This window comes from Bicyclus anynana, chromosome 8, assembly GCF_947172395.1.
Source record: "Bicyclus anynana chromosome 8, ilBicAnyn1.1, whole genome shotgun sequence".
Taxonomy (NCBI): Eukaryota; Metazoa; Arthropoda; class Insecta; order Lepidoptera; family Nymphalidae; genus Bicyclus; species Bicyclus anynana.
Genome location: NC_069090.1, coordinates 183,173 through 210,286, shown reverse-complemented (window position 1 = coordinate 210,286; position 27,114 = coordinate 183,173). Strand labels below are relative to the sequence as shown.

Sequence of the window (27,114 nt, the reverse complement as noted above, 5' to 3'; positions counted from 1 at the left end):
GACATATGTCTTTGCGTGCTCTCCGAGGCACGGGGGTGTGCCTCCACCAACTTCCCACTTCCGGGCTTAGAATTTCTTAGAAGAAAGAAAACTCAGTAGCTCATTTCGCCCGAACCCATTGAACCAATGGACCAACCTGCTAAGATTCTATACAAGTTATCCTCCATAATATTTCCCGTCTGTATGTATCCCCTCTTGAGCTCCCCACATATGAACATGTCTGTAGAATGTAGATATATTGTTATATGTTGCGCTGTCGCTGCCATGAGAGCGTCATGCGAACGAGCACACGAACAGTGAGCTACGTCCCCGGCGCAAGGCCAGCGCGAGGAGGGTCAATGGCTCGCGCGGAGACAATCGCTTTTATCACAAAAAAGAAAATACAGGTAAAAAGCGAACGTTTCGTTTTTTCTCGGCGTAATTCTAGACTCGCGATTAGGCGCTGCTCGGCTGGATAACTGCGAATATTTTTTACTGTGCGTTCTCTTAATCCTCTTGTTCGTTTACTTGGAACTTGTTTGGGAAATCCTAGATTTGTATCTGAGTCACAGGCGCTTGCGATCTGCTATACAGTGCTCTTGCAAGCCTAAAAGGGTGCTATGCAGGGTTGCGTTGCTTTTAAAATAGCCATATAACGATAATTCTGATACGTTATATTTATTTTTTATAACCTGATGAGGGTGGCTAGGGTGTCTGGTGTCACGTAGAATAAATAACCTCCGCTTTGCTCTTTTGAATACACTTCACATCCTCCCTGTCATAACCTGCTATCGACCGACACTGCAAAGAAAAATCATCATAATATTCATCATACAACTGACGAGTCTGTTAGTTTGATTGACCGCGCTAATCGACTGGTTCGAATTGACAAATTCTATCGTAGTTGGATAGCCTACTAATTCAGGAAAGATATAGGTACTCTATATGTATAGACATAGGTAATAACTGCGCGAGTACAACCGCGGGGTTCAGCTACCCTGTAACCTCAGCGGTGGCGACTTGCGAGTGCGTGTCAGACGCATATCACCGCGGCTGAGCTGTTAGCTTTCACACCTGAAATATCTATTATTTGTTTTTATAAAGCCTTATCGGGTGCGTTTGCTGAAGTCATTTGTACTTTGTACAATAATTTCTTCTTTAATCCATCGTTTAGTGGGAGCTATGATCGTTAAATTATAAAATTTCGTGCAAAACGGTGTAATGTAATGTACGCAATATAAATGAAACACTTACAAGTAAGTGATTTACCGACCGTATATTTTTTTACGTATACTTTGAAATTTGATTTTTTTACAATCATGGTACCGCAGACCTAAGTGTATGGTTTAGATTTCAACTTGATACCTCCACGAAAGGGTCTTGATAGACAAACAGACCGACAACAAAGTGATCTTATAAGGGTTTTTTTTTTATTTTTTGGGGTACGGTACCTTAATAAATAAAATCCATGTTGGTGCTCACGTAAATACAAATAAGTAGGTTCGATGAAATCCTACATTTATATTAACTAGAGCAGGTCAAACACTAGCCATTATTATGAGACGTGTTTCAGCGTTATCTCCGAGGAAAACCGCCGGCGGTGCCTGTGGGCTGCGGTGAACGGTACAGTGAGCTAAAGTTTCTCGTATCGTGCTCGTATCATTCATTTTATTGTTTACATCCGGCCGGCGCGGATTTTCCGACACTGCGTACCTACCTACTTCAAATCTAACTTGTGACTTTTCATACAGTTTCCTTTTCGTTGTTGTTGTTCGTGTTCCACTTGCCTAAAGAAATTTTCACTTGAAGGCTAACTCGGTAACTCCCCCTGTGAGCGGCGGGCGCGTGTCTGAGCGGGCGGGGAGCCCCGAGACGCGCCGAGGACGCGGCCTCCGTGCTGAGGACGCTCGCCCCGTAGGCCGTAGGCCGTAGTTACTCGTATAACCGCTTGCTGTTGTATTTCACTTGCTTCTTCCATTTATTTGATTGATGTTGAATCCCAATTCTTATACTTCTCGTATCTATGTTACGTTCAAAGATCGAAAACGCTCAGTGAGCGGAAAAATAGCTCACAACGCGTTGTGGTTACAGTACGCACGACGCGTTGTGGCAATCACAGAAAGACCAAATAGCGAAATTCGTGTCGTGGCTGACATGCTATTCGATTTCAACGCGTTGTGGCAATGAAGAAAAGCCATGAGGAGCTGTGAGCTATTTTTCCGCTCGCTGAGCATTTTTGATCTTTGGGCGAAACATCTATACTAATATTATAAATCTGGAGAGTTTGTTTGTTTTTTTTCTTGAACGCGCTCATCTCAGGAACTAATGGAAAAACTCTTTGAGTGTTATATAGCCCACTTATCGAGGAAGGCTATAGGCTACATATTATCAGGATAAGACGGACGGACGAAGGAGCGGAGCGATTATAAAACTCCCCTTGAATGAAATGCATATTATTATTGTATACTACGACATATTGGCATATCTCTGATGGTGATTATTTTTAATGTTCTTTACAAGTTAGCCCTTGACTACAATCTCACCTGATAGTAAGTAAGCGTGAGCGTCTCACCTGATGAAAGCGGGCTAACTTGTTACGGGTGTAGGACTAAATCCATTTCAGTTTCTACACACCATCGTACCGGAACGCTAAGCCTCTTATCGGTACGTCTTTGGCGGTTGGGTAACTAGCCACGGCTGAAGCCTCCCACCAGCCAGACCTGGACCAATTAAGAAAATCTCAAGCGGCCCAGCCGGGAATCGAACCCAGGACCTTCGTCTTGTAAATCTGGTCAAAAACGTGGTTATCGTATATCTATTTTGAATAAATATTTTCAGAAATTGCATTCCGGTATTTTTAAGTTAAAGTAAAATATAGACGGTTTAACTAGAAGTTTTAAGTTTTTCAGTTTTATTTATTTATTTTGCAGGTAGCAATAAAAATAATAGACAAATCGCGGCTGGACGAAGACAACCTGAAGAAGACGTTCCGCGAGATCGCCATCATGAAGCGTCTGCGCCACCCGCACATCGTGCGCCTCTACCAGGTCTGAGCAACATAGCCTAGCCTACGAGTAAGAGCCGCGATAGCCCGGTGGATATGACCTCTCCGACTCCGGAGGTTGTGGGTTCAAATGCGGTCCGGGGCTTGCACCTCCAACTTATCAATTGTGTGCATTTTAAGAATTTAAAGATCACGTTTCACATACGGTGAAGGAAAAACATCGTGTATGTGTGTGAAGTCTGCCAGTGTGATGGACTATAGGCCTAACCTCTCTCCATCTGAGAGGAGACTCGAGCTCAGCAGTGAGCCGAATGTGGGTTGATAATGATGATGATGATTAGAAGATATACCTATTTTATAGCCACGGGAATGGAATTTACGTAGGTGAGACCGCGACGTTCTACTGCACTTATATACGCATATTGGAGTTTTGAAGTAAAGTATCGTCGTAGGTTGCGAAAATTATATGATTTATATTAGAATAGATAGAAGATTTTACAAAGAACACAATACTTGACAAGATTTTAGATTTTTATGGTGAGATGGATAAGTACATTATGGCTGTGATCGGCTGTAGTGGCGAACAGCAGCTAGAGGCTATATATTTCTGTTAGCGCTGTAAGTAATGAACGTTCGTTCTGTCGCGCTTGCAGGTGATGGAGAGCAGTCACACGCTGTACCTGGTCACGGAGTACGCGCCCTGCGGGGAAATATTTGGTGAGTTTTACCAGCGGCGTTTGTATAGTAACAGTTGACGGAGCTGGCAGACGGCCCATGATGTTGAGCGGATCACCACCGCCTATAACAGAGGTCTACCTCATCACAACTTGCTATCACCTGTGTGCGCAGATCACCTGGTGTCGGCGGGGCGCATGTCGGAGCCGGCGGCGGCGCGCTCGTTCGCGCAGATGGTGGCGGCGGTGGGCTACTGCCACGCCAGCGGGGTGGTGCACCGCGACCTCAAGGCCGAGAACCTGCTGCTGGACAAGGACATGAACATCAAGCTGGCCGACTTCGGCTTCAGCAACGAGTACACGGCGGGCGCGCCGCTGGCCACGTGGTGCGGCAGCCCGCCCTACGCCGCGCCCGAGCTGTTCGAGGGCCGGCAGTACGACGGGCCCAAGGCCGACGTGTGGTCGCTGGGCGTGGTGCTGTACGTGCTGGTGTGCGGCGCGCTGCCCTTCGACGGCGGCACGCTGAGCGAGCTGCGCGCCAGCGTGCTGGGCGGCAAGTTCCGCATCCCCTACTTCATGTCGCAGGCGTGCGAGCAGCTCATCCGCCACATGCTGGTGCTGGAGCCCGAGCGGCGCCTGTCGCTGCGCGGCGTGGCGCGCCACCGCTGGCTGGCGGCGCACCAGCCGGGGCCGGGCCCGGGCGCGGCGGCGGGCGCCTGCGCGTGCCACCCGCCCGCCGCGCCGGCTGCCGACGCCGCCGCGCGCCACGCCGCCGTGCTGGCGCGCATGCTGGCGCTGCCCGGCCTCACGCCGCAGCACATCCAGCAGTCGGTGCAGGAGGAGCGCTTCGACCACGTGGCCGCCATCTACCACCTGCTCATGGACAAGCTCGAGCAGAAGGACTGCAGCGCCGACATGGACCGAGGTACGTTTGTCACTTACTTCATTCAATGGCGATGCAGTCTACCACGCATAATATTGTAACAATAAATACGCCTAAACGTTTCTGTTTTCAGATTCGCTAGATTCCACAACGGGGCTCCCCCTAGATCTCACTAGTTGTAAGGTGAGTGACGCAAGCCGCTGCGCTTTCTCTGTGCTATACAACAGCGAGTGTATAGTTCGAATGAGCTCATGCCGCAGACACACAACTCCTCGCCCTGCCATGTTGCCCTGTTCTTTTGGATAAAAAATAACCTAAATGTCGCTCAACAATCGCCACTATAATCCACTGAAAGTTTCGTTAAAATCGGTCCAGCCATTCCAAAGTTTAGTCCAGGCAAGCAAGACAGTGTGTAAATACATTTACATGAAAGTTCTTTTTACAATGGGGTCAAAACATGTAAACACCCCATGCAATGCTAGAAAGCACTCGCAGGCAGATAGCACTCACTCACAGCAGTCGTGACGTTCCAGAGCAGCGAAGAGGAGCAGATGGAGGCAGAGGACAGCGGCGAAGGGCTGCAGGTGGCCGGCTACCTCACCGGAGTGCACTCGGCTGACAGTTTCGAAAAGGTACTCCACAGTGACTGTACTGGGACTCTTGGCTTCTGATATCAGCAGCCAAACCCAGCACTGTCATAGAGCATAATATGTGCCTTGTAGAAAATTAAGCATGTGTTCCTAGAGAGATGTTGACTCTGGACAGGGAGTAGTAGAGTAGGGCAGTAGCATTTCATATATGTGTTGTTACCGTTAAATTGTAAAATACGTTGGTGAATAATCTCATTCGCGATATTATAATCTGCCGTCATATTGTGTATATATTATAATCTATCGGAAGTAAAACCGTTAAATTGCAATTCTAACAGTTCGGCGAGTCGGCGCCGCAGTGCGAGGAGTCGGCCGCGCTGAGTGCGCCGCCGTCGCCGCCCTCGCCGCACGCCGCGCGCCGCCACACCGTGGGGCCCGGCGACTGTCGCCACGCGCAGGTACGCACACCTTGTCAACCGTCACCACCACATACAGACCAACCCAGGAGTCGAACCTAGTACCTCGTGATTCGCAACTACATAAACTAACCCACTGGACCAAACAAGGCAGCTAACTTCCCAATCACGAGCTGAGAATTCCAATAATGTTTTGAAAAAGTCAATAGCGCGTAGATATACCATGACTCATTATAATTAATTCATACTATAATTAATTCATACATGAATAAGAAATTATATATCACGTGTCTCAAACGGTGAAGGAAAACATCGTGAGGAAACTTGCATACCAGAGAATTTTCTTAATTCTCTGCGTGTGTGAAGTGTGCCAATCCGCATTTGGCCAGCGTGGTGGACTATTGACCTAACTCCTCTCATTCTGAGAGGAGACTCGAGCTCAGCAGTGAGCCGAATATGGGTTGATAACGACGATACCATGACTCTGGAGCTTGTGGTCCAAAACCACATAGGTTAATCTTTATAGCATAAAGGATTTGGAGCTCAAACCCACCACTCTGCTTAGTGTTTGACTTCTGTAACTGTCACTAACTAAAAATACTTATTATTATCAATCGAACATATATGTAAAGAGAAGTAGCTCATTTGGGGGATCTCAATAAAAAAGTACCTAAACGAAAAACAATAGTTCAAAGTCCGATCCGATTACCACTCATCTGACACAGGGTAGATATGGTTCTATCAATTTACTAATCGTGGATAAAGTAAATGCATATATAGAAATGTAAAATATAGTTGCCCTTATAGTTATTTAAAGCTTCTTTATCTAAGTAATTATTTATTCTAATTATTTGACATATTTCGATGGAATTTTCATGACATAACATCAGCTGACAAAATTTCAGCTTTGATGATGAAGATATGATGTTCCATATGAGTGTGGTCCATTTCACATTCTGTAAATACAGTTCGCGAATGTATCATATATTGGATAGAAGCAGACCGTACTTTGCGGAAGTTCATCATGAATAAATAATAATTTATTTATTTTGCCATCATCCGCAAAAATCCGACGAACCCACAACATTTCCTGAGGATGCTGCGGTTTCGGGGTGAAACGTATGTAGAGAGTATTTTGTCGGACCTGGGTGACGTTGTCGCATGGGTTCGTCGGACTTACACGGATGATGGGAAAATAAATAAATTATTATCTATGTATCATGTATTTCAACTATTACATCAACTCCCGTATGGTCTAGTGGCTAGGATACCTGGCTTTCACCCAGGAGGCTCGGGTTCGATTCCCGGTACGGGAAAATTGTTTTTTTCATATTTGTGAAAAGTATTTTTAAATTCATATATTAAGTATTATTTTCAATATTGTGAAACAATTTGATTTTTTTTTTTGAAAAAAACAAAATATATTTGTATTTCCAGGCGGGCGAGTTGTCGGCGCGCGCGGTGCCGCTCTGTGCATCTGCACACTTTAACGTAAGAACATTTGCTAATTATTAAAATCAGTCATTGATCTTCTATTAAAAAGTGGATTCACAATCAGCGACCAAAAACCGTCCCCACTCAATGAGCGCCATACACAACTCCTTGGCACTCAAATCAAGTTGTCGCAATTGCAAATTCAACCTTAAACTCAATCCTTAAGGTTGAATTTGCTCTGAGTTTGGGATTTTATTGAATATTGGACTATATTTAAAGGCCTTTTAGGTACTTTACCAATAATACTATAACTGTCAAAGCAAAATTGGCCAGTTTTTAAGTGAAATTTGCTACTTAATTGTGCGTCCTTTTATTGTAAGAGGTCAATGAAATCAGTCTATTGTAACGGCCCCCTACAGAGCCAAGAGGTCTAGCTCTATATTATATATTATATTATTAGGGTTATAATGTTATATTCTTCAATGAGATGTCAATGATCATTATGATCAGCATATTGTACGCTCCGAAGCACAATATTTTCCTAGTAGCGTGGTGTGGATGACAGGTCGACATGATGTTTCATATTTTTTCCCGCAAAATGCACTGCAGATGATGTAAATTAGTTAAAAGTACCGCCTAGTTATGAAGTTACGCATGAAATGTTGGATTTTATTAACCATCAAGTAAAAAATTTCGACACCGTGCCTGTATCCCGTATGGTCTAGTGGCTAGGATACCTGGCTTTCACCCAGGAGGCTCGGGTTCGATTCCCGGTACGGGAATATTTTTTTCCTATTGCGAAGTATGTCGTGGAATACTCAGCTTGCATATAGAGACAAATAAAAAATTATAATTCTGTTCTACTCTTTGAAAAAAAATATTAATTATGGTCTTTATTATAGTGTGTGACGTAATATTTATATAACAACATACAGTACATTCCAATGGTAAAGTGTGAAGTGTGCGCGCAGCAGGCGGGCGGCGAGGCGGGCGGCGGGCCGGCCGAGGTGTCGCTGCTGCCCAACACCAACCTGGCGGCCAAGCTGCCGGCCGTGCAGCACCAGCCGCCGCGCTACTGCAGCGTCAAGCACCACCTGCTCAAGCCGCCCGTCGTCATGCAGGCGCAGGGTGAGTGTCGCTGCTGCCCAACACCAACCTGGCGGCCAAGCTGCCGGCCGTGCAGCACCAGCCGCCGCGCTACTGCAGCGTCAAGCACCACCTGCTCAAGCCGCCCGTCGTCATGCAGGCGCAGGGTGAGTGTCGCTGCTGCCCAACACCAACCTGGCGGCCAAGCTGCCGGCCGTGCAGCACCAGCCGCCGCGCTACTGCAGCGTCAAGCACCACCTGCTCAAGCCGCCCGTCGTCATGCAGGCGCAGGGTGAGTGCCGCTGCTGCCCCCACTGCGCGCTGATCACTAGGTCGCTACGCGTAGCATTGCTGATGAATCTCTGACTGGAAGGAATCTGCAAAGTCTTCAAGTTAAATAAAATAAAATGAAATCTTTTATTTCAGTTTTTAAATTTACATAAATTAGTGCGAGTTTGGAATTTTCTTTTAGGAGTAGTATAAACTACATCTGTATTAGAAGGCTCCGCTCCTCCATTGCTAGTATAGAAATAATAGATTCTACATGAACATTACAAAATAATTGATAATAGTTAAATAATTGAATGTTGCCTGTTTTTCGGGTTTTTACTGAATATATTTTGGAGAGTACTGGCGCACAGAATCTTTTCAATCTAGTCCCTCCATTCTATTCTACCACAGAACGACGAGACAAATTGGTATCCTTTTTTGTCGATGTCCACTCGCACAAAACGTTTCACATCGACGTTTGTAATAAGAACAGCGAACATGTGGAATGCCCTTCCAGCTCCTTCTTTCTTTCAGCTTGTGGTGAAGCGCGAGTCTATTAAAAATAAAAAAAAAAGAAGTAATGTGTTTAATACAAACAATGTCCCCCCCAGGCTCGTCGTTCGGGCGGCGCGCGTCGGACGGCGGCGCGCACGTGCGGCGCGTGGAGCCGGCGTGCTGCGGGCCCGCGCCCTCGCACCACGTGAGTGCCGCAAGCGCTGCTGGCTGCTGTGACCTCTCTCTCGCTAACAACAGCTCCTGGATTCGATTCTCAGCTCGGCTCGAATTGGCTCAGGTCTGCTCCGGCGGTTGGCGTCCGTCGTGGCTAGTTGCAACATTACCGTCAAAATTTTACCGTCAAGCGATGTAACGGTATATTTTGGTACGATGCCGCGCAGAAATTGGACACAACAACCTCAGGGATCATGAGTTTATCATCCAGGTCCAGGTCTCCCTCCGTATAAGGGAGGGTGGCGAGCTTTGGGTCATCTTGTTAAATTCATCAACTACCACTATCAGATAATGCCCGGAACCGACGTCTTAACGTGCTCTCCGAGGCACGGGGGAGTGATATCAACAACTTCCTAACTCCGGGCTAAGAATGTGTAACTCATAACAAACTGTGTAAGAACAGACAACGCTAAAAGCTAACGCTTTTAGCAATAAAAGTAGCAAGGGGGCGTGGCCAGCGTACACCCGGGTATGCGGAACATCGCAAGCGTGTCCGCGCATGTACTAGCAGTCTTGTTTCTGTGACAAAAAGAATAAATAATATTCAATTCTAAAGTAACGGTGACATATTTCATTTTTCACTAAATATTAAACATCATTTAGGCCACGCCCCTGGGTACGCTGGGTTCAATAGAAAGAATTGACACTTTATAAATCTAGTTACCTCTTATATCTGTGGTGTACCTGCATATATCTTAATTCGATGTCTCATATAACCCGAGCCAGCAGCCCGTGATCAGGCCTACAGCGTGTGTGTGCGCAGGTGTCGGACAGCGGGCCGGCGGCGCGCGACGCGGGCGCGGCGGCCGAGCAGCGCGCCGGCGACGCCGCCTACAACTCCAACCTGTGCAGGTACTGTCATCGCGTTCGTCGTTTTACATATAGCTTTATATTTACTTTTTTTATAATAGGTTAGTTAGTGTAAGTAATTATAGTGATTCCGAAGATAGGAAACTTACATTATATCTATATCATAACAGCAAGCGCCACACGATTTCACACGCATAATTCCCAAACGTTATCACCCCATATTCGGCTCACAGCTGAGCTCGAGTCTCCTCTCAGAATGAGAGGGATTCGAACCCGGACACCCTCCGGAATCGGAGTCAGAGGTCATATCCATTGGGTTATTACGGCTCAATCAGCTCGGAATACTACTTACTAAATTGTCTATAACATTGCGCAGTACATTACAAATCTACAAGCAGTTGTAAACAATCTTGTAGGTATATAAAATTGCCGAGCAATTGTACATCTTATCACATTACATTGTCGGGTCGGCAGGTACATGCTGAACCGCGGCAGCAGCAAGCGCCACACCATGGCCACGCCCGAGGACGCCGCCGGCGTGTCGGCCGCCTGCACCGCCACCACCATGGTACGGCCCCTGACGTCGCCACACTGTCGGATGGCGGAGACCCCACCAACTTAACTCACACCTCAGAAGTTCTTGTTAGGAAGAAAACCTCAGTATTGAGCTTTGTTATTCCGACTTGACTCTGTCAAAGCCACACAAGCTTTTTGGCTGGTGGAAGGTTTCGGCCGTGGCTAGTTACCACCCTACAAAAGACGTACCGCCAAGCGATTAAGCTTTCCGGTACTAACAAGTTATCCCTGCTTCTATCTTAGATCGCATCATACTTACTTTAAAGCGAGATTGTAGTCAAGGGCTAACTTGTAAAGAATAAAAAAAGGCTCAACACTGAATCAACGAGACAATAAACTATATATGACAATAATATGTATTTATTGCTAAATAGCAAATGGCCGAGCTGATGGTAACATAGAGCATAAATACATATTATTGTCATATATAGTTTATTGTCTCGTACAATTATCATTGAAATCCATTAGTAACTATATAACGGTTCCTCAGACCAATTATAGAAGGACTTGTATCATATTTATAGTCACGAACAAAATTGTCTGTCATTTTCTGAAGAAAACGAACTTAGATTTGGTATATATCTTATACTAAAATGGAAGTTTTTGCCCGTTTTTTACACAATTCAATTACACAAAAATGTATTTTTACGGAGCTCTTTAACCGACGAACACGATTAGAACTATTTAACATCGATACTATAGGGACAGTTTTTATAATCGCATTAGATCGTTGATCATATACTTTGACAGAAAAGTAACGTCTAGCGAGGCAGGTCCTATACAATAGTCGGTCTGAGAACGGTTCAGACCCGTAGTATTAGTGAGTTTGAAGCACACATGTCCGGGCTGCAATAGACGAGGTCAGTAGTGTGAGCGCTGTGTTGCAGGCGAGCAGCTCGCCCTCGTCGTCGGCCAACTCGCGCGTGCGCCGCAGCGGCCTGCTCACCGTCACCGAGCGCCCGCCGGGTGCGTACGCACATACATACATACATACATACATACGTACATACACGCGAGCTGTACTACACTATTGTTCACATTACCCAAATGTCTCTAACACAAGTAAAGAAAGTAACGCATTTAGCATACATTTGTCTCTTTCTCGATCCTGTATATAGAAATGATATTGTGTAATGTTTCAACACTTTTTTTGTCGTTTATGATCACCGACTACTAAACCCAAATATCGATAAAATTACATGTTTGAGATTATTAAACAATTACAATCCCTTTAAAAATACATTTTACACCCGTTCATTAGTTTGTAGCGCTGCAGTTTAAACAAAATGTCTACTAGATTTCTGTTTGTTGTATTATACAGTTGTATAAGACACAAACATCGAAACTGTCATGTGATTTAAAAAAAGTGATAAATGCTTTAAAATGTGTTCGTGTAGATGAAGTTGGGTTTCAAAGAAGGTGATCAGATTCATTTTACTTTGACAGTTTGAACCAGGAAAAACACTTTTTTTTATTACGTATTAGATAATCTGCTTTCCCCATCACTGCAATAACCACAAGCCAGAACCCGAGACAATCGCGCCGCAAGACAAGAGAAGAGTCACGTGACGTATTGTAAATAACAAAAATGAAACTAAAGGTTCAAAGCGACTAGAATACAAACTAGTAGTCAATGATAATTGTATACTACAGTGTTTAACATTGCTAGTAGTTGTATAATGACTTCTTTTGTTGGTAATTGTATCGTTCTATTGGAGTCGAGTTGGTTTGGTACTGGTTATTGTGGTGTGGACACTGACGTGTGCGGAGCGCAGACGGTACATCATCATACTTGCATATTTATATCATTGTAAAGTATTTAACATAGATAGCACTTTCAATATACAGAGCTGTCGACCTTTGGATGTGTTACAGCTGATCCGCACACGTGTGTAGCACGCTTTATATTTGCGCAAACACTATTTTTCGAGTATATCTAGATGTTGTGTCGATTTAAAATTCAAAGTTTGCACAAAAGTTAAATCAACAAAGTTAATTTTTTATGCAAACTATGGAAACTAATAATATATTTATCACGTAGCTGAGCCGTGATTAATATAATATTGTAGAATTTTTAGTTGTCAGTCGCTAATAGTTCATTATATTTTTTTTTTCTATTTTTATGGCTGCGATGTTTAATGTATTTTCAAATTCAGTATTTTTTTGCAAGTTTTAATGCTTATTATAATTATTTTCTTTGATATAAAACGTGGGCATTCAGCGTGGACATTCATGTAATTAAATATAGAAATGATATTGGAGTTACGCTAACGAGATCCGTGCAGTCGTGGGGTGCAGCCCCCCGGCGCGCGCCGAGTGCCCGCGTGGAGCTCCGCCAGCAGGAGTCGGCATGCCGCTAATTTGTTTTTGTTTGAACACCCCATAGTCATAAGCCCCGAACTCGTTATGGAGGTGGAGGCTCGGATGAACCGGAACTACCTGCCTCGGTCCATCCAGGGGGGATACGCCTACCCCGGGCAGCCGGGGTACCAGAGCCCCCCGCCCGGGAACCAGCAGCCGACCGGCCAGGGCTCGATAACCGCGGGGACGCCGAACTATTCCAAAAATTCCATGAAACCCGTCCTCGAGACGATACCGCAGGGGAGCATCATGGGGTCCGCGGCGCAGGCGGCGACCCCCTACACGCCCGCCGCGTCTCAGTACTCCCCCACGCACGGGGCCGTCGTGCCGCAGAGCGGCTCCATCGTCAGCGGGACCCCGCTCTGCACGCAGGCGGGCGGCGCCCCCTCCTCCGGCGCGAACGCCCAGTCCTCCGGCTCGATCGTGTCGGGCACGCCGCTCCCCGCCCCGAGCTATCAGATGCAGGGCTCCATCGTCAGCGGCACGCCCGTCCAGAGCCAGCCGCCCGCGCCCGGCGCCACGGCGCCCGCGGCCCCCGGCGCGGCCGCCCCGCAAGGGTCGATCGTGTCCGGGACGCCGATGCACGGCCAGGGGTCGATCACGGCCGGCACCCCCGTCCAAAGCCAGGGCTCGATCCCGAGCGGCGCCCCCGGCCAGAACCAAATGTTCCCAAACCAAGGCTCCACGAGCACCGGGACACCGGTCAGCCAAGGTTCGATCGTGTCCGGCACCCCCATGAGCGTGGACCCCAAAGGCTTCCCCACGTTCGGCGTGTACGGGCCGAGCTTCCCCGGCGGCTACCAGGCGGGCCCCCGGCAGCGCAAGTACTCGGGCCCGCAGCGAGTCAAGCTGCAGATGTTGGCCACGGTGCAGGAGATGGGTAATTGCTTTTGATCAGTTTCGGTGGAGGGCACTCACTCACTCGCGGGCCGCGTCGGGTGCCGCAGCGTGCGTCACGACTGAGCAGCATCACAGTCAACGAGTCGACATGGTCAGCGACGAGCTGGTATGGGGGGGGGCGACCCAGGTAACGATGAACTATTCACTTTTTTCACAAGTTCAGTTTCGCATTATCGTTTGCTTGTAGTTGTGTTTGCACGAATTTGTGTGTGCGTGTTTCTTTTTCAAATGACGCTTGAGTTTTGTGAGTAGTTAGTTGTGTGCGAGTGACGTGCAGTGTGAGCAGTCGAGTAACAAACACGAGCTCATTGTGAAACATTAATGTTGTGAAAATAAAATGATCTAGGGACTTACAAATTCTGCCGACCCGACGGTTTTCCTCGAATCAATGATTATAAGATAAAGTTCAACCAGTAACCGTAAGAAGTAGCCTGTAGTGTAGGCGCAGGCGGCGGAGACAGTACGGTGAGCACTGACCGCGCGGTGTGTTGCAGCGCGCGAACATGCCGAGCGCTACTCGCCGGTGCGGCGCGCGGAGCAGAGCCCGCCGCGCGCCGCGCACGACCTGGCCTCGGCGCGCATGGAGTACCAGCAGCTGCAGGTGATTCTTGGCGGGGGACCCTACTCTTGCCCAACTCAACTCTACCCCTACCCTGCCCCTATCTTACCCCTCCCGTAAATTTCCTATGTCTGGTTTTTAGCTACTTCAACCAGTTTTCAGCCAAATGGGTCCAGCTGTTTTTGAGTTATAATTAGTATACCAACACTAATTTCTTTTTTACATAAACGTGGTCCGTGTGAAACCCTACCCTGACTCAGACCCTACACCTTACACCTACCCTACCACACCCCTACTCAACCCCACCCTACTCAACCCCACCTCTAACCTACCCCTATCGTAAATATTTTATGTCTCCACCAATTTTCAGCCAATTCGGTCCAGCCGTTCTTGAGTTATAAATATATAATGATAATTATTTCACATGAATGTGATAGTAGTAATAAAAGCTTGTTTGTGTTTCTATAAATAAAATATAATTGTTATTTACAATATTAAGTTTTACATTAAATAATTAAATTAAATACTAAACTAAAACTTACCTATAAATAAAATATAAAAACAACATTCAAAGCTATTATTTACATCTACTTTATATTTTAATAAAAATTTTAATGTTTTGCTGTTAAGTCAATAATAATGTTTCGAATATTTAAAATGTGACAATGTCATGAAAAAAAAAGTAAATTACCAAAAAGAAATAATATTAAAGAGGTTTTCTTTTTACATCTCCCCCCCTTAAAAAAGAACTTTATCTAAATAATGTTCTCTAATTTATAATTGTTCTCTCATTAAGAACAGGTTACAGTTTTGTGATATGATAAAAGTTTGATTCCGCTTTTTTGTGGCCGGTATCAACTTCATAGATTGAATTGGAAATCCTTTGTACAATTTTGAACGGTCCAATTCTTAATTCATCGGTTTTCTTTCTATTTAAACGATTTCCGTTTTCTACATATACTCTATCTCCTATTTTCAATCTATATTCTTGCCTATTCTGGTCGAATATTTTTTTATTATAATTGTGAGATTTTAGTGTGTTTTCCAGAGCTAGTTTTCTGTCTCTTTCTAGATCGTCTTTAGTGTATCTTGATTTCAGTTCATTTGGCAAAATATTCACATTTTCTCCTTCTAAAAGGTATTTTGGAGCAAATTTCGTAACAGTGTGTTCTGTTTCATTATATTTTTCTACACATTTTTGCGCAATTGTACTCCATGCTGTTTTATTCTGATTTTCATTAATCTTACACCTTATTTTATTGACTAATGTTTGATTTAGCCTTTCATTAAGTCCATTTGAAAAAGGTGTATCCACAGCAGTGAAAATCATTTTTATATTTTCCTGGTTCAAAAATTCTTTGAATTCCTTGGAATTGATACCAGGGTACTGGTCTGTTAATACCATATCTACTTTGTAAGTTTCTGTAACATTTTTCATTAGTTTAATAAAATCTGTGGAGCTTTGTGTCTTTGATGTAGAAATATAAGCATATCTTGTGAAATGATCAACTAAAAGATGTAAGTATTTTTTTGTTGATCGTGATCCTCCAAAACCGCCAATGGTATCAATTGATACAATGTGAAAAGGTTGTGTTGCAGGACCTAAATGAGACATTAAACCATATTTTGATTTCTTCCTTGATTTGTTTTTAATACAAGTTTCACATTCATCACACATTTCTTTAATGTTTTTGATGAAATTTTTTGCTGTATAAAATGGTGTTAATTTATTTATCATCTGGGTCCTCCCAATGTGACAATAACTAACGTGAACATCTTTTATAAGATTTATGCTCATCTCTTCTGATAATATAATCTTTTCCCGTCTTTTATTCTTTTTGTAGTAAATTCCATTTTTGTTAATAAGTTTTTGTTTTTGTAGGTCTTGATTTCTATATTGGTCATTCTTTATATCTTGTAGACTTATTAAATTTACAACTTTTAAACAATCATCTCTGTTTTCGTGTGGTTCTAAAACTGGGTTTCTGCTTAAGCAGTCGGCTTCCTGGTTGGATTTTCCTGGGTTATATTTTATCTTGAAATTATATTGAGATAAATAATACATCAAATCTCCTAGTTCCTCATCAGTCCTTGATTTAATGTTCATATTTTCTAATGGTTTATGATCTGAATATACAATAAATTCTTTTCCCATAAGCCAGTGTTGCCAATATTTTATAGATTCTTTTATTGCTAAGCACTCTAGATATATAGCTTTCTTCTTTTTTTGAGTTTCAGTTAACTTTTTTGAGAAATAAGCAACTGGTCTTATATCCTGATTTTTATCTTTTTGTTTCAAAACCGCTCCTACACCCATTATACTAGCGTCTGTATAAATGTATATTGGTAGTTCTGGGTCAAAAATATTTAGAACTGGTTTTGAACATAATAATGTTTTTATTTTATCAAATGCTTCTTGACATTCTGCAGTCCATATGAATTTCACATCTTTTCTTAATAAATTGTGTAATGGATCTAAAATAATTGCACTGTGTGGTATGAATTTATGATGAAAATTAACTTTTCCTAAGAATTGGCGTATATTTTTTTTTGTTTTTGGAAGTGGAAAGTTTTTTACAGCAGACAAATAATCTTTCAAAGGCCTTACTGAATTATTTTCTATTATGTGACCCAAATATTTTGCGTATTTTTCCGCAAAAGTACATTTTGAAAATTTCAGTTTTAAGCCTTCCTTTAGTATTGCCTCAAGTAACTTAGATATATGTAATATATGTTCTCCAAAAGTTTTAGAAAAAATTAAAATGTCATCTATAAAGTTTACTGCAAAACCAGAAAGTTCGTATTTTCTTATAATATTTCCCGATATTCTTTGAAAAATGGCTGACGCAGTCTTTAATCCAAACGGAAGACACGTCCATTGAAAGTGTCCTTCTTGTGTAACAAAGCCAGTTTTATACCTGTCTTCTATTTTCAAAGGAATTGACCAAAAGGCTGAATTTATGTCGAAAGTAGAAAAATATTCGCAATTCACAGCTTTGATCATTAAATCTTCAATCAACGGAAATGGTTGTGATTGGGGAATAACAATTTTGTTCAATTCTCTAAAATCTATACATAGCCTTGTTCTCTTACCGTCTTCTTTTTTATATGCTAAAGTAACTGGGGCAGCAAATGGGCTATAAGATTCCTCAATTAAATTATTTTTTAATAGTTTTGATATCTGGCTTTCTATTTCTATTCTGTCTTCAGCTGTACATCTGTAAGGACGTTTGCAACAATATTTATCTACACTTAAATCAATATGTGCTTCATAATCCCGTACAGTGCCGATATCATATTTATCCTTAGCAAACACTTGTTTATATTTTTCTACCTACAGAGAATGACCTTGAGTGGAGTCACGCACTTGTGAACGTTGTGTGTAGGGCTAAAGGCGCCGTTGACTGTTAACAAACCCTTCCCTTTTTAAAGCTACAAAACAAATAAAACATTATTTACAAAAGTAGTATTATAGTAAATTGGTAAATTTAATTTGCGATGTTAAAAAATCAGATTTTTAAAATCTTAAACAGCTACGGCATTGAAAATACTGATTCAAGAAAGATAAATTTGAAAAATTCGAAATAAAAGAACATAACTTGGTCACCCTAGGGATTTTTGGAAAACTATTCAAACTTGTTTAGATATATGTGTATCTACCAATTGTGTTTTATCCATTAATTACGGGACAACCTGTATATATACATTATATCCTTTTTCCCTCTTAAAAGCCCGGTGACAGGTGACAGTTGACAGTTGACAGTCGCCACAGAAAACAGCTACCAAGAAAGGTGGCTGTTTACACATATAATCCACTCATCATTTTATCACCATTGCGCGTATGCTGTCCAGCGAAGGCGAGTGGCAGAAATACGCACAAAGATGTAAGACTAAAAAAAAAGGTACCGAACGACAACACGGCACTGTAGTCACTACAGTGGCCCTCGTTTATTTTGTACTCTTTTCGCACTATTGATTATTATATTGAACTTAATTTACTGTTGCTCACTCAGAGCAACGTTTGGTCCGTGTTCTAAATACGTGTCCGTCTGTTGCAGCGCGGCCTGGAGCGGCGCGGCGGAGCCTCCCCGCCGCACGCCGCGCACGCGCCCGCCGCCTCCGTGCCAGGTACTGTACCGCGCGCGCGCGCCTCGTCCGCCGCCGCACCGCGCTAATGCTCTGTCTCGTCCGCAGGCTCGCCCGTGCACGCGCCCGCGCTCGAGCTCGGCGCCGCGCCCGACGCCACGCCGCAGGTACTCCTCGTTCACTACTTTACGTCACATCATACTAGACGGAAGGGAGAGCTGAAGAAGCTTCACTTCGATCGTGAGCTCTAAAGCACGCTCTCTTTTTTTTGTAACGTTTTCGACGTTCGGTACATTTCGCGCGTCCCTCCCCAGGACCTGTCGCTGAAGCTGGGCATCAACCTGAACAGCCTGTACTCGCCGCAGCTGTCGCAGGAGGTGCTCAAGTCGCTGCACTCGTTCGGCGGCTACGGGCCGGGGCACGCGTCGCCCGCCAGCCCCGGCTCGCCGCTGCACCAGATCACCGAGGGGCTCAGCTACCTGCACACGGGCTCCATCACGCGCGGCACGCCGCAGCCCAGCGCCGCGCCGCTGGACCTGCGCAGCGGCGTGGACGCGGACGCCTACCCGCAGCTGCACCCCATGGTGCACCCGCAGCTGCACGCCGTGGCGCACCGCTCGCTCAACAACTCGCCCATCTCCAACCCCGGCTCGCCGCTCGACATGATCCAGGAGGAGATCGGCAACGGCTCGCACAACGGGGACGCCAAGTTCGCGGAGCGCGCCTTCCCGCCCTACCCGGCCGCGCATCCGCAGATCAGCCTGACGGACTGCCTCGGCTCCGAGATCACCCTGGTGGCGTCGTCGTCGGAGGACAGCGTGGACAGCTTGGAGAACGCCAAGTACCCTCTCCCGCAGTTCGTCATCTCTGAGCCGTCGGACCTGGACGACCGGCCGTCCATCACCAAGGGCATCGGGCGCAAGGTCAGCCAGGAGGTGGAGCGCGCGCCGGCGGACGCGGACGCGGACATGCCGTCGCCCAAGGAGAGCGCGGACGAGAGCGGCGCGCGCCTCAGCGAGCGGCTGGCGCGGCGCGGCAGCGACAGGTCGCTGGGCTTCAGCGACGACTCGCTCAGCAACGACTCCGCCAGCGCGTCGCCCAACTGCGAGCAGAACGTGCACTCCATCTACTCCAACATCGTGTCCGCCAGCTCGGGCTTCAGCGAGAACCGCGGCAGCTTCTCCGAGCACCGCGAGTCCTTCTCCTTCTCCGACCGCGGCAGCTTCTCCGAGCGCGGCGACTTCGGCCGCTCGTCGCTCTCCGAGCGGAGCGACTTCGGCCGCGGCAGCTTCTCGGAAAAGGGCGAGACGCCGCGCTCGTCCTTCTCCGCGCAGGGCGTCCTCGGGGAGGTGAAGGAGTACTGCGAGGACGTGTACGCGCCGCGCGCCGACGACGGCCGCGACGTCGACCGCCTGCAGCGGTCCACCATGGACTTGCGGCTGACGGAGATCTGCAGGCCCGAGGAGCGGCGGATCCCGATCCTGCTGAGCCCGCAGAAGGTGTCCTGCGTCCAGGAGTACTACGAGGTGGCGCTGTCCACCGTGTGCTCCCAGCTGGACTCGCACCGAATAGTCGAGCTGCTGAAGGAGACCATCAACACGAGGGTTCCGCCGCAGAACATCTTCGTGGAGACCGGCGACCAGATGGGCGAGCACGACGACTCCGAGGAGCTGACGGGCTTCCTCAACCTGGAGTACTCCGGCGGGATCCAAATAGAGCTGGTGGTGTGCGAGAACAAAGCGAAGGAGAAGAAGGGGCTGAAGATGCGCCGGATATCGGGCGACCAGCGCGAGTACGGCAAGCTGTGCCAGCAGCTCATCACCAGCCTGACGGTGTAGCGACGACACCGACCGACTCGTGAGCGAGTTCCGAGTTTCATTCCTGAACGTAGCAAACAAATTATTCAATCGTGTGATAGAAAATGATTTCGTGTACAAAGGTATTTCTATTTAGGTAGAATACAATCTCAATCTATTTTAGACTTTATGTTCGCGACATACGGTCCGAGTTAGATTGGAGCTAGCTATATATTTGTATATAGTTCGAACGCTATAGTTTTGTAAATTAGAAAGTTTCCATATTTTCGTCAGTGTCGTACTGACCGTGTATAAATATTGCAACATTCGAAACGAGATAGTTAAGTAAGGAGAATAGTTTAATTTATATTTTTCATGGTAGGCGAGCATTCCGCCATATTGGCAGTGCAAAGCCGAAACGGAAGCTTTAGTAGAGCCCATGCAGTGCGCAGTGTGCAGTGTGCAGCGTGCAGTGCGCAGTGCGTAGTGTGCTACACGGGCTAGAGCTGTAAATGAGAGGAGAAGACATGTTGACTTCGCGTTGTTACATATTTGTATATTATGTTGATAAAAATGTATTGAATTTATTTATTCCAAAATATATTGTGTTATACTTAATATTCCATTTTAGGAGTAATTTAATTATAAATTCGTGTAAATATTTTTTACTTTAAGCTATGACTTTAGATTGCATTTTAACTGTGACGAATTAAATTTATATATAGAAAACGGTTCGCCTGACGATTGCGAATTTAAAAATCGCGATGGCGTTTTGTATAAATTGTGCCCTTAGTGCTCGCTAGTCCATGATGAGTGGTCGCACTCCACCGTGTGATGTACAGTTCAGTACAGGATGACAAGCATCCATCCTGCACACAATAACTCGACCCCCCACCCAGCGCTCCAGGGAAGCGTACTACATAATATTATAGTGAGGGCATTATCAAGTCGTCGGCCGTCAATCATTTTAGTCTATACATTGACCAAGAGTTTTGATAATGCCCTGTCTATAGTACAGCACAGAATGTATGTAAAATAAATGATTTCCATTTTATTCCTACACTAAGGGTACAGATGTGACACCAATTTTGAAGTGTACCAAACGGCGCGCGGTGGGAATTAGTACGACTCGTCCTCGGAGTAAGAGGATATTCTTACTCTGAGGATGAGTCGTGCAGTAAGCAGTGGCTGTGTGCGTACGGTACGCAGCGGCTGAGTGCGTACGGTACGCAGCGGCAGTGTGCGTACGGTACGCAGCAGCTGAGTGCGTACGGTACGCAGCGCGCACTACGTCTGGTCATACGGAGTACTTTGCCATAAGTGTAGTTAGAGCCATGTTATTAAAGATTTAAATATCATGTAAATAATATTTTAATAAACAATTCTGATTCCATAATGTTAACCAATTTCTTTTATTTACCTCAAAAGCCTCTCCATAGAGAAAACACAAAAGAATGTATTAAAGGAACAGGCATAGAATACACAATAGTACAAGTACCTTAGACCATTAATAACAGGACTTGCCTCGCTAACCGTTACCCCTCTGGCAAAGATCAAAAATAAATCTATGATCTAACGCGTTTATAAAAACTGTTGCTACACAATCGATGTTTCATTGTAATCGTTTTCGTCGTGTAAAGAGCTCCCTAAAAATGCCGGTTTGTGTAGTTAAATGGCATAAAAAATGGCCAAAAACTTGTAGTTTAGATGGAGTAACGTTTCATTTGAAAGTATTTAAATTCAGGTCGAACCGAAAATCCTCTTAAACAGACTCATTCGCATGCGCTGCCTTAACTATTGTGTAAAATTTAAATTAATGTATAGAGACTTTGTGTATCTTTAAAAGTTCTACAAAAAAGTCCGCGACACCATATATCTATCTTCTATATATTAGCAGATATAGTACCTTTTGTGTTTTAAAAATTATTAATTTTATATACTTAGGTTTACGTCATTATTTATACAAGTAAACTTTAATCCTTATTAAAATAATTTAGAGGTTGGGGTAGTGGAAGGGTGGGGGTAGGGTAGGGGTAGTAGTAAAGTTGACAACGAATTTTACGCGGACGAAGTCGCGGGCGTCCGCTAGTAGTTATAATAAATCTGTAGAGAGGTCAATTCTGTACATGAAATATATTTTCAAAATCATTTTTTGACGACAATTCAAGATTTCAATCAGCGGGTGATTAGTGATCGATACTGATGTCAAAAATGCAATCAGTAAAATTTTTGTCTGTCTGTCTGTATGTTCGTTATAGAAACAAAAACTACTCGACGGATTTTAACATGATTTTATGCAAAAGGCTGGGACAGCAAAAGTTACGGATATGGCAATTATTTATTTCTTTTTCACTGAAAATATGTCATTGGTGCTTTGGATTTATATATTATAGGCCTAATATCATAAGTCGTAATTCTGAGTAAGTACGAGTACCTAAAACGAGTACATAACAGAAAACTAGAATATCTGAGGTCTAGTTCGGACTACTTTAGTATTTTAGTCGAGTACGAACAGTTTTTGGGCGGTAAAATCAAAAATTGATCGTTATCCCATAAATATCGATCCAAAATTCCCATTAACTGAAGATGTAATTCATACAGGTCATTATTAACTTTGTTATCTTACGATGATAGTCCCATATGACCCGTCGTAACATCTTCTGATTGGCGGTGTGAAAGAAACTTTGGATGAATGGATCTGAGTGAGATTTGCCTTAGAAGAGTGGTAAGTAGTATTTTATGTGGCGAGGTGACTAATACGGCCAAATAGAGATACATTATTAATTACGGGCGTTAGTGGTAGTATACATACGTCCGAAATTAATAATGTATCTCCAATCTAAGATTAAAATCAATCTTAGTTTGTTGCCAATCGCCCGATCGATCTCTAATCATAAATTAGCCAGTATTAAAACTCTGCAATCGGTCTGCAATCTACTTTACATTTCAAAACACGTAAAAAATCCATTTTATTATCAAATACGTACAAACACACTACACGAAGAACGCACTACTGAAAATGGAACGGAACGTTTTTTACAACTTGAACTGACGTTTTTGTAGTTTGAGTCACAGACCACAAATGAAGTACGTATAAACAAATGGTTTGAGTACAGAAGTTCGTTTTGTTATTGTGTCAAATTAATTTTTACCTCTGCTATGTGTGACGCCGCCACTTTTTGCCAAATGGCGTGTGACGCGCATCTGTGCCGACGCCACATTTTGCCAGATGACGTACTTATTTCATTTTAACCTTGAGAAGTTGTTTATAAGATTATAATGTACTCTGTGGTTGACATTGACACCCTGAGTCATGATAAGAGTGCCGAGCAAAGACCTTATACTTATAACAAGACTGTGCACCTAAAATTTTTGCTAAGCTAAAATGAGATCTAATGTTATTGACTTAAGGTAGCTATTTCTTTATAGGTGATAGCTAGCAAAAAGCGGTCCTGGCGAGAGGGCTCCCAATGGTTGTGTGTCCTTGTCTGACGTCTTGCCAGCTTAACTAATTATTGGACTTGGTAGAAATGGTAGAAAATTTTATATTTTACATCTTTATGATTTACCAAAACAAACAATCCATAATCTTTGAAACTTATTTTAATATTTATACGGTTTATATAAATAATAATTATTTCGTTGTATTTAAATCATAATCTATTAAAACTGAGTAAAAGTAATACTTAAAAGTTTTAGACTGGTAATATTAAATGCAAGATGGTGGTTTGTTTTTGTTTACTTGTTTGGTTAATTTTCGTGCTTTGATTTGCGATTTCATAAATTTTCTTATTTAACCTGTATGTTTTTCATGAAAAAATGGTGAATTCATATTGTGACAGGGTGCACAAAAGAGTCTTATCCTGGTAGAAGCTTTTCTTTCCACGGGAAAGTGAAAACAACAATAATATTCTTTAGGGTCACCATGAAATAAGTAGATCAAAGATTTTTCAAGTTTCGTACTGTGGTCTCGTAGTAATAGCTAGGTAGATACTAGATAAGTACCGACTTACTTTAATTTAATTCTTTATTTAAAATTTAAATTTTGCAACACCTTTTTCACATAATTTTAATAATAATTTTTACTCGAAAATTAATACGTTTTGTGTTTGTACAAATATAACTTTAGACAAAATTCAGTTTAGATTTTTTTTTAATATTAAATTACGATCTTTGCCTGTCCCCGAATTTAGTTGAGGAAAAATTAAAAAAAAAATATTTAACTCTTCACAGCTGATGACAGCAGTTCTAATTTTAAAGTTCATTCCGGCCCTTAATTGACTTAATTCCGGTGGGAAGTAATTTGTATGAGTTATTCCCTCCCTATGGTGGGAAGCAGCATTTTCCACCCAATACTCAGATCAAAACAACACTACTTTGCGAGTATGAGAAATGAAAAAAAATATTCCAATTTTAATCCAAGTGTAAGTAAGCACATGTAGGTAGCATAGTTATGTAGCATCAATATTTATTAGTATACTTATACAATTGTTTTTAAAAGCTATTTGTACTGTGTCCTGATTTGTCATGGTCACCTAATTAGAAAAGGACACACAACCATGGAGAGCCCTCTCGCTCGGACCGTTTTCTTCGCCATAGTCATAGTGCACAGTCTAGTTATAAGTATAAGGTCTTTGGTGCCGAGTGCTCCGTTAGGATTATTAGTGTTCTGTGGCTGAGTGCTGACAAGCTCCTGAGTAAATAATAAATATGTTCCTTGCTGACAAGTGTCAAACTTAATTTGTATTTCTAGTCTATAGTGATCTGTGATTTGTATTTTTTTGTATTTGTAGTTTGACTTTGTGTTTTGTGTTACAAATACTACCTACTGATAGTAATTGGTGAAATAAAATGTGAACTGTATTATTATGTTATTTAGCGTCGTAAAAGAATGAAAGACAGCAGAAACCAGAAATGAAACGATGTTCCGTACCGCGCTGTAAGTCGAAGACGAATCTGCGCGGTGTGCCTTTCACAGATAAGTCGAGGTGGATGCAATGGAAGGATGTATTTCCGCATTTTCACAAATACAACCGACGACAACTAGAAAATGTTAAAATATGCAACAACCACTTCCTGCCGCGGCATATTGATGAAAGGGGCAGACTAACGAAGGACGCAATACCTTGTCGTCCATTGAGTCAAAATATAACAGAGAAAAATAAACTTTTAGAATTGTTTCCGTTGGAACATGACGAACCTGTGTTCATTCAAATTGTGGATATCAAGTCAGTTTCGCAAGATGAACAAGCACATGCCTTTGTTTTACTGAGAGCAGGAGATGAGTCAGGTCTGCCAGTTGACCACGACAAGTATTGTTTGTCTTCACAGAGTGACGGGCCCCCTGTGTCTTCCTTCTGCACTACGTCACAAGTATCAATAGAGCTAGTGCCAGAAGATGACAACACAGTGCTCAACAATACAGGACAGGAGCAGCTCCAGGTGCCACCTGATCATACTGCAAGTGCATCCCCACTACCCTGGTTACCATTGATGAGTGATGAAGGGGAACCGCAGCCTCTCACAGTTAATATTAATGCTCGGAGCTTGTTGCACAAGGAAAGAGGAAAAGGTATACCTGTTGACTCAAAGTTGTGTGGTTCAGCTAGTGTGCCCTCTCAGACAACAGATATGGTACCAAGTCATAATGACAGACTACCTCAATCTCTGTCTACAAATATAGGATATTCAGTGGAGAACTGGCAGCCTGGCACACTTGACAATGGAAGGAGCGAGCACCATACTGAATATATTTTGCCAGAAGATTCACCAAAGCCTGATGTTAATATAATCTGGCAATCTGGTGATAATATAGATCCAGATGTACTCAAAATATTAATACAGAAGTCACCAATTGCACAAGATTATACTTTATTTTCGGCACACAAGGAACAATATAGTTTGCCCGTTGGCCCGTTTCCTCATATTCCTACTGTACCCTTAGCAATACAAAAATTAGACAGTGCAAATCATGCTAAGCACAATAACACCTCAAGATATAATCAGTTACCCTCACAAAAACAAACTTTGGAGTCCATAATTGTTGAATTAACAGATTGTGTTACCGCTAAAAACATGACAGAATTAGACTGTGCCAAAATAAGAACGGCCATTTTAGATAAAGAGAACAGCACCCCCACAGAGAAATTGTTGCATATGCATATCAAAATGTTACAAATTAAGATGTATAAAGCAAATTGTAGAATTAGAAAATTGAAAAAGAAGTCAGATACTTTATTGGCCAAAACAAAAGAATACTTAAAAAATTATAAACGTTTAAGTCCTCAAGAAAAATTATTAGTGGACTTGCAGCTGAGGCTAGCAAGAACAAAGCGCAAAGGTGCCCGTTTCACTGAGGAAGAGAAAATGTTTGCTCTCAAGTTGTACAAAATAAGCCCCGAGTGCTACACCTTTCTGCAAACTTATGTCAAACTGCCGAGTCATAGTACTGTAAATCAATTTATAAAGACTGTCCTATAATATTTTGCTGCAACATCACAGGTCACATCACAAGCTGGAAAAATGGCTTTAGTCTCTAGCAGACTGCCGAGTAGGACTCATTTGTATATCTATAAAACAAATAAATACAATTCAAATGTCTGCTTGTTAATTGTTATTTTAAATTAAAATGCGCGCCAGTTAGTGCTGGGTGTGACCTGATCAATTATGGTAATGTCCATAATTACCTACTACCCTTAACCGATAAATAACATTGTGTGCTACCTTCTGATCAATTTGAAGGCGGCATTTCATGGCAAGCCAGTGGCATATCTATACTTCTATACTAATATTATAAAGAGGTAAATTTTGTATGTTTGTAAGTTTGTAACATTCTTTAAATGGGGTAATCTTCGGAACTACTGGTCCGATTTCAAAAATTCTTTCACCAGTACAATGCTACGTTTTTGAGGAGTGCTATATATTATATAGGTATCGTATATATTAGCAGAGTTATCATAGT

The 27,114-nt window shown here is 43.3% G+C and overlaps 1 protein-coding gene and 2 non-coding genes across 4 annotated transcripts in view; all 3 read left to right on the top strand.

Annotated features, from left to right (window-relative positions):
• The window catches only part of LOC112049641 (serine/threonine-protein kinase par-1), a 30,129-nt gene extending 8,574 nt beyond the window's left edge, over positions 1–21,555 (top strand). The window contains exons 2-18 of one of the 2 annotated variants that reach the window (XM_052883220.1): positions 2,910–3,026; positions 3,637–3,700; positions 3,833–4,582; positions 4,674–4,723; positions 5,074–5,172; positions 5,469–5,588; positions 6,984–7,037; positions 7,952–8,108; positions 8,948–9,036; positions 9,829–9,917; positions 10,350–10,443; positions 11,339–11,417; positions 12,838–13,692; positions 14,207–14,313; positions 18,330–18,399; positions 18,466–18,524; positions 18,672–21,555. In XM_052883220.1, the coding sequence (XP_052739180.1) occupies positions 2,910–3,026; positions 3,637–3,700; positions 3,833–4,582; positions 4,674–4,723; positions 5,074–5,172; positions 5,469–5,588; positions 6,984–7,037; positions 7,952–8,108; positions 8,948–9,036; positions 9,829–9,917; positions 10,350–10,443; positions 11,339–11,417; positions 12,838–13,692; positions 14,207–14,313; positions 18,330–18,399; positions 18,466–18,524; positions 18,672–20,195 (4,377 nt within the window). In that variant the 3' untranslated portion in view covers positions 20,196–21,555. Of the gene's footprint in view, positions 1–2,909; positions 3,027–3,636; positions 3,701–3,832; positions 4,583–4,673; positions 4,724–5,073; positions 5,173–5,468; positions 5,589–6,983; positions 7,038–7,951; positions 8,359–8,947; positions 9,037–9,828; positions 9,918–10,349; positions 10,444–11,338; positions 11,418–12,837; positions 13,693–14,206; positions 14,314–18,329; positions 18,400–18,465; positions 18,525–18,671 lie in introns of both variants that reach the window. The other variant, XM_052883219.1, reaches the window with a different exon arrangement.
• Trnae-uuc (transfer RNA glutamic acid (anticodon UUC)) lies at positions 6,791–6,862 on the top strand. Its single transcript has one exon. It is a non-coding gene; the product is annotated as a tRNA-Glu (tRNA).
• Trnae-uuc (transfer RNA glutamic acid (anticodon UUC)) lies at positions 7,691–7,762 on the top strand. Its single transcript has one exon. It is a non-coding gene; the product is annotated as a tRNA-Glu (tRNA).
• Positions 21,556–27,114: the final 5,559 nt, after the last annotated feature.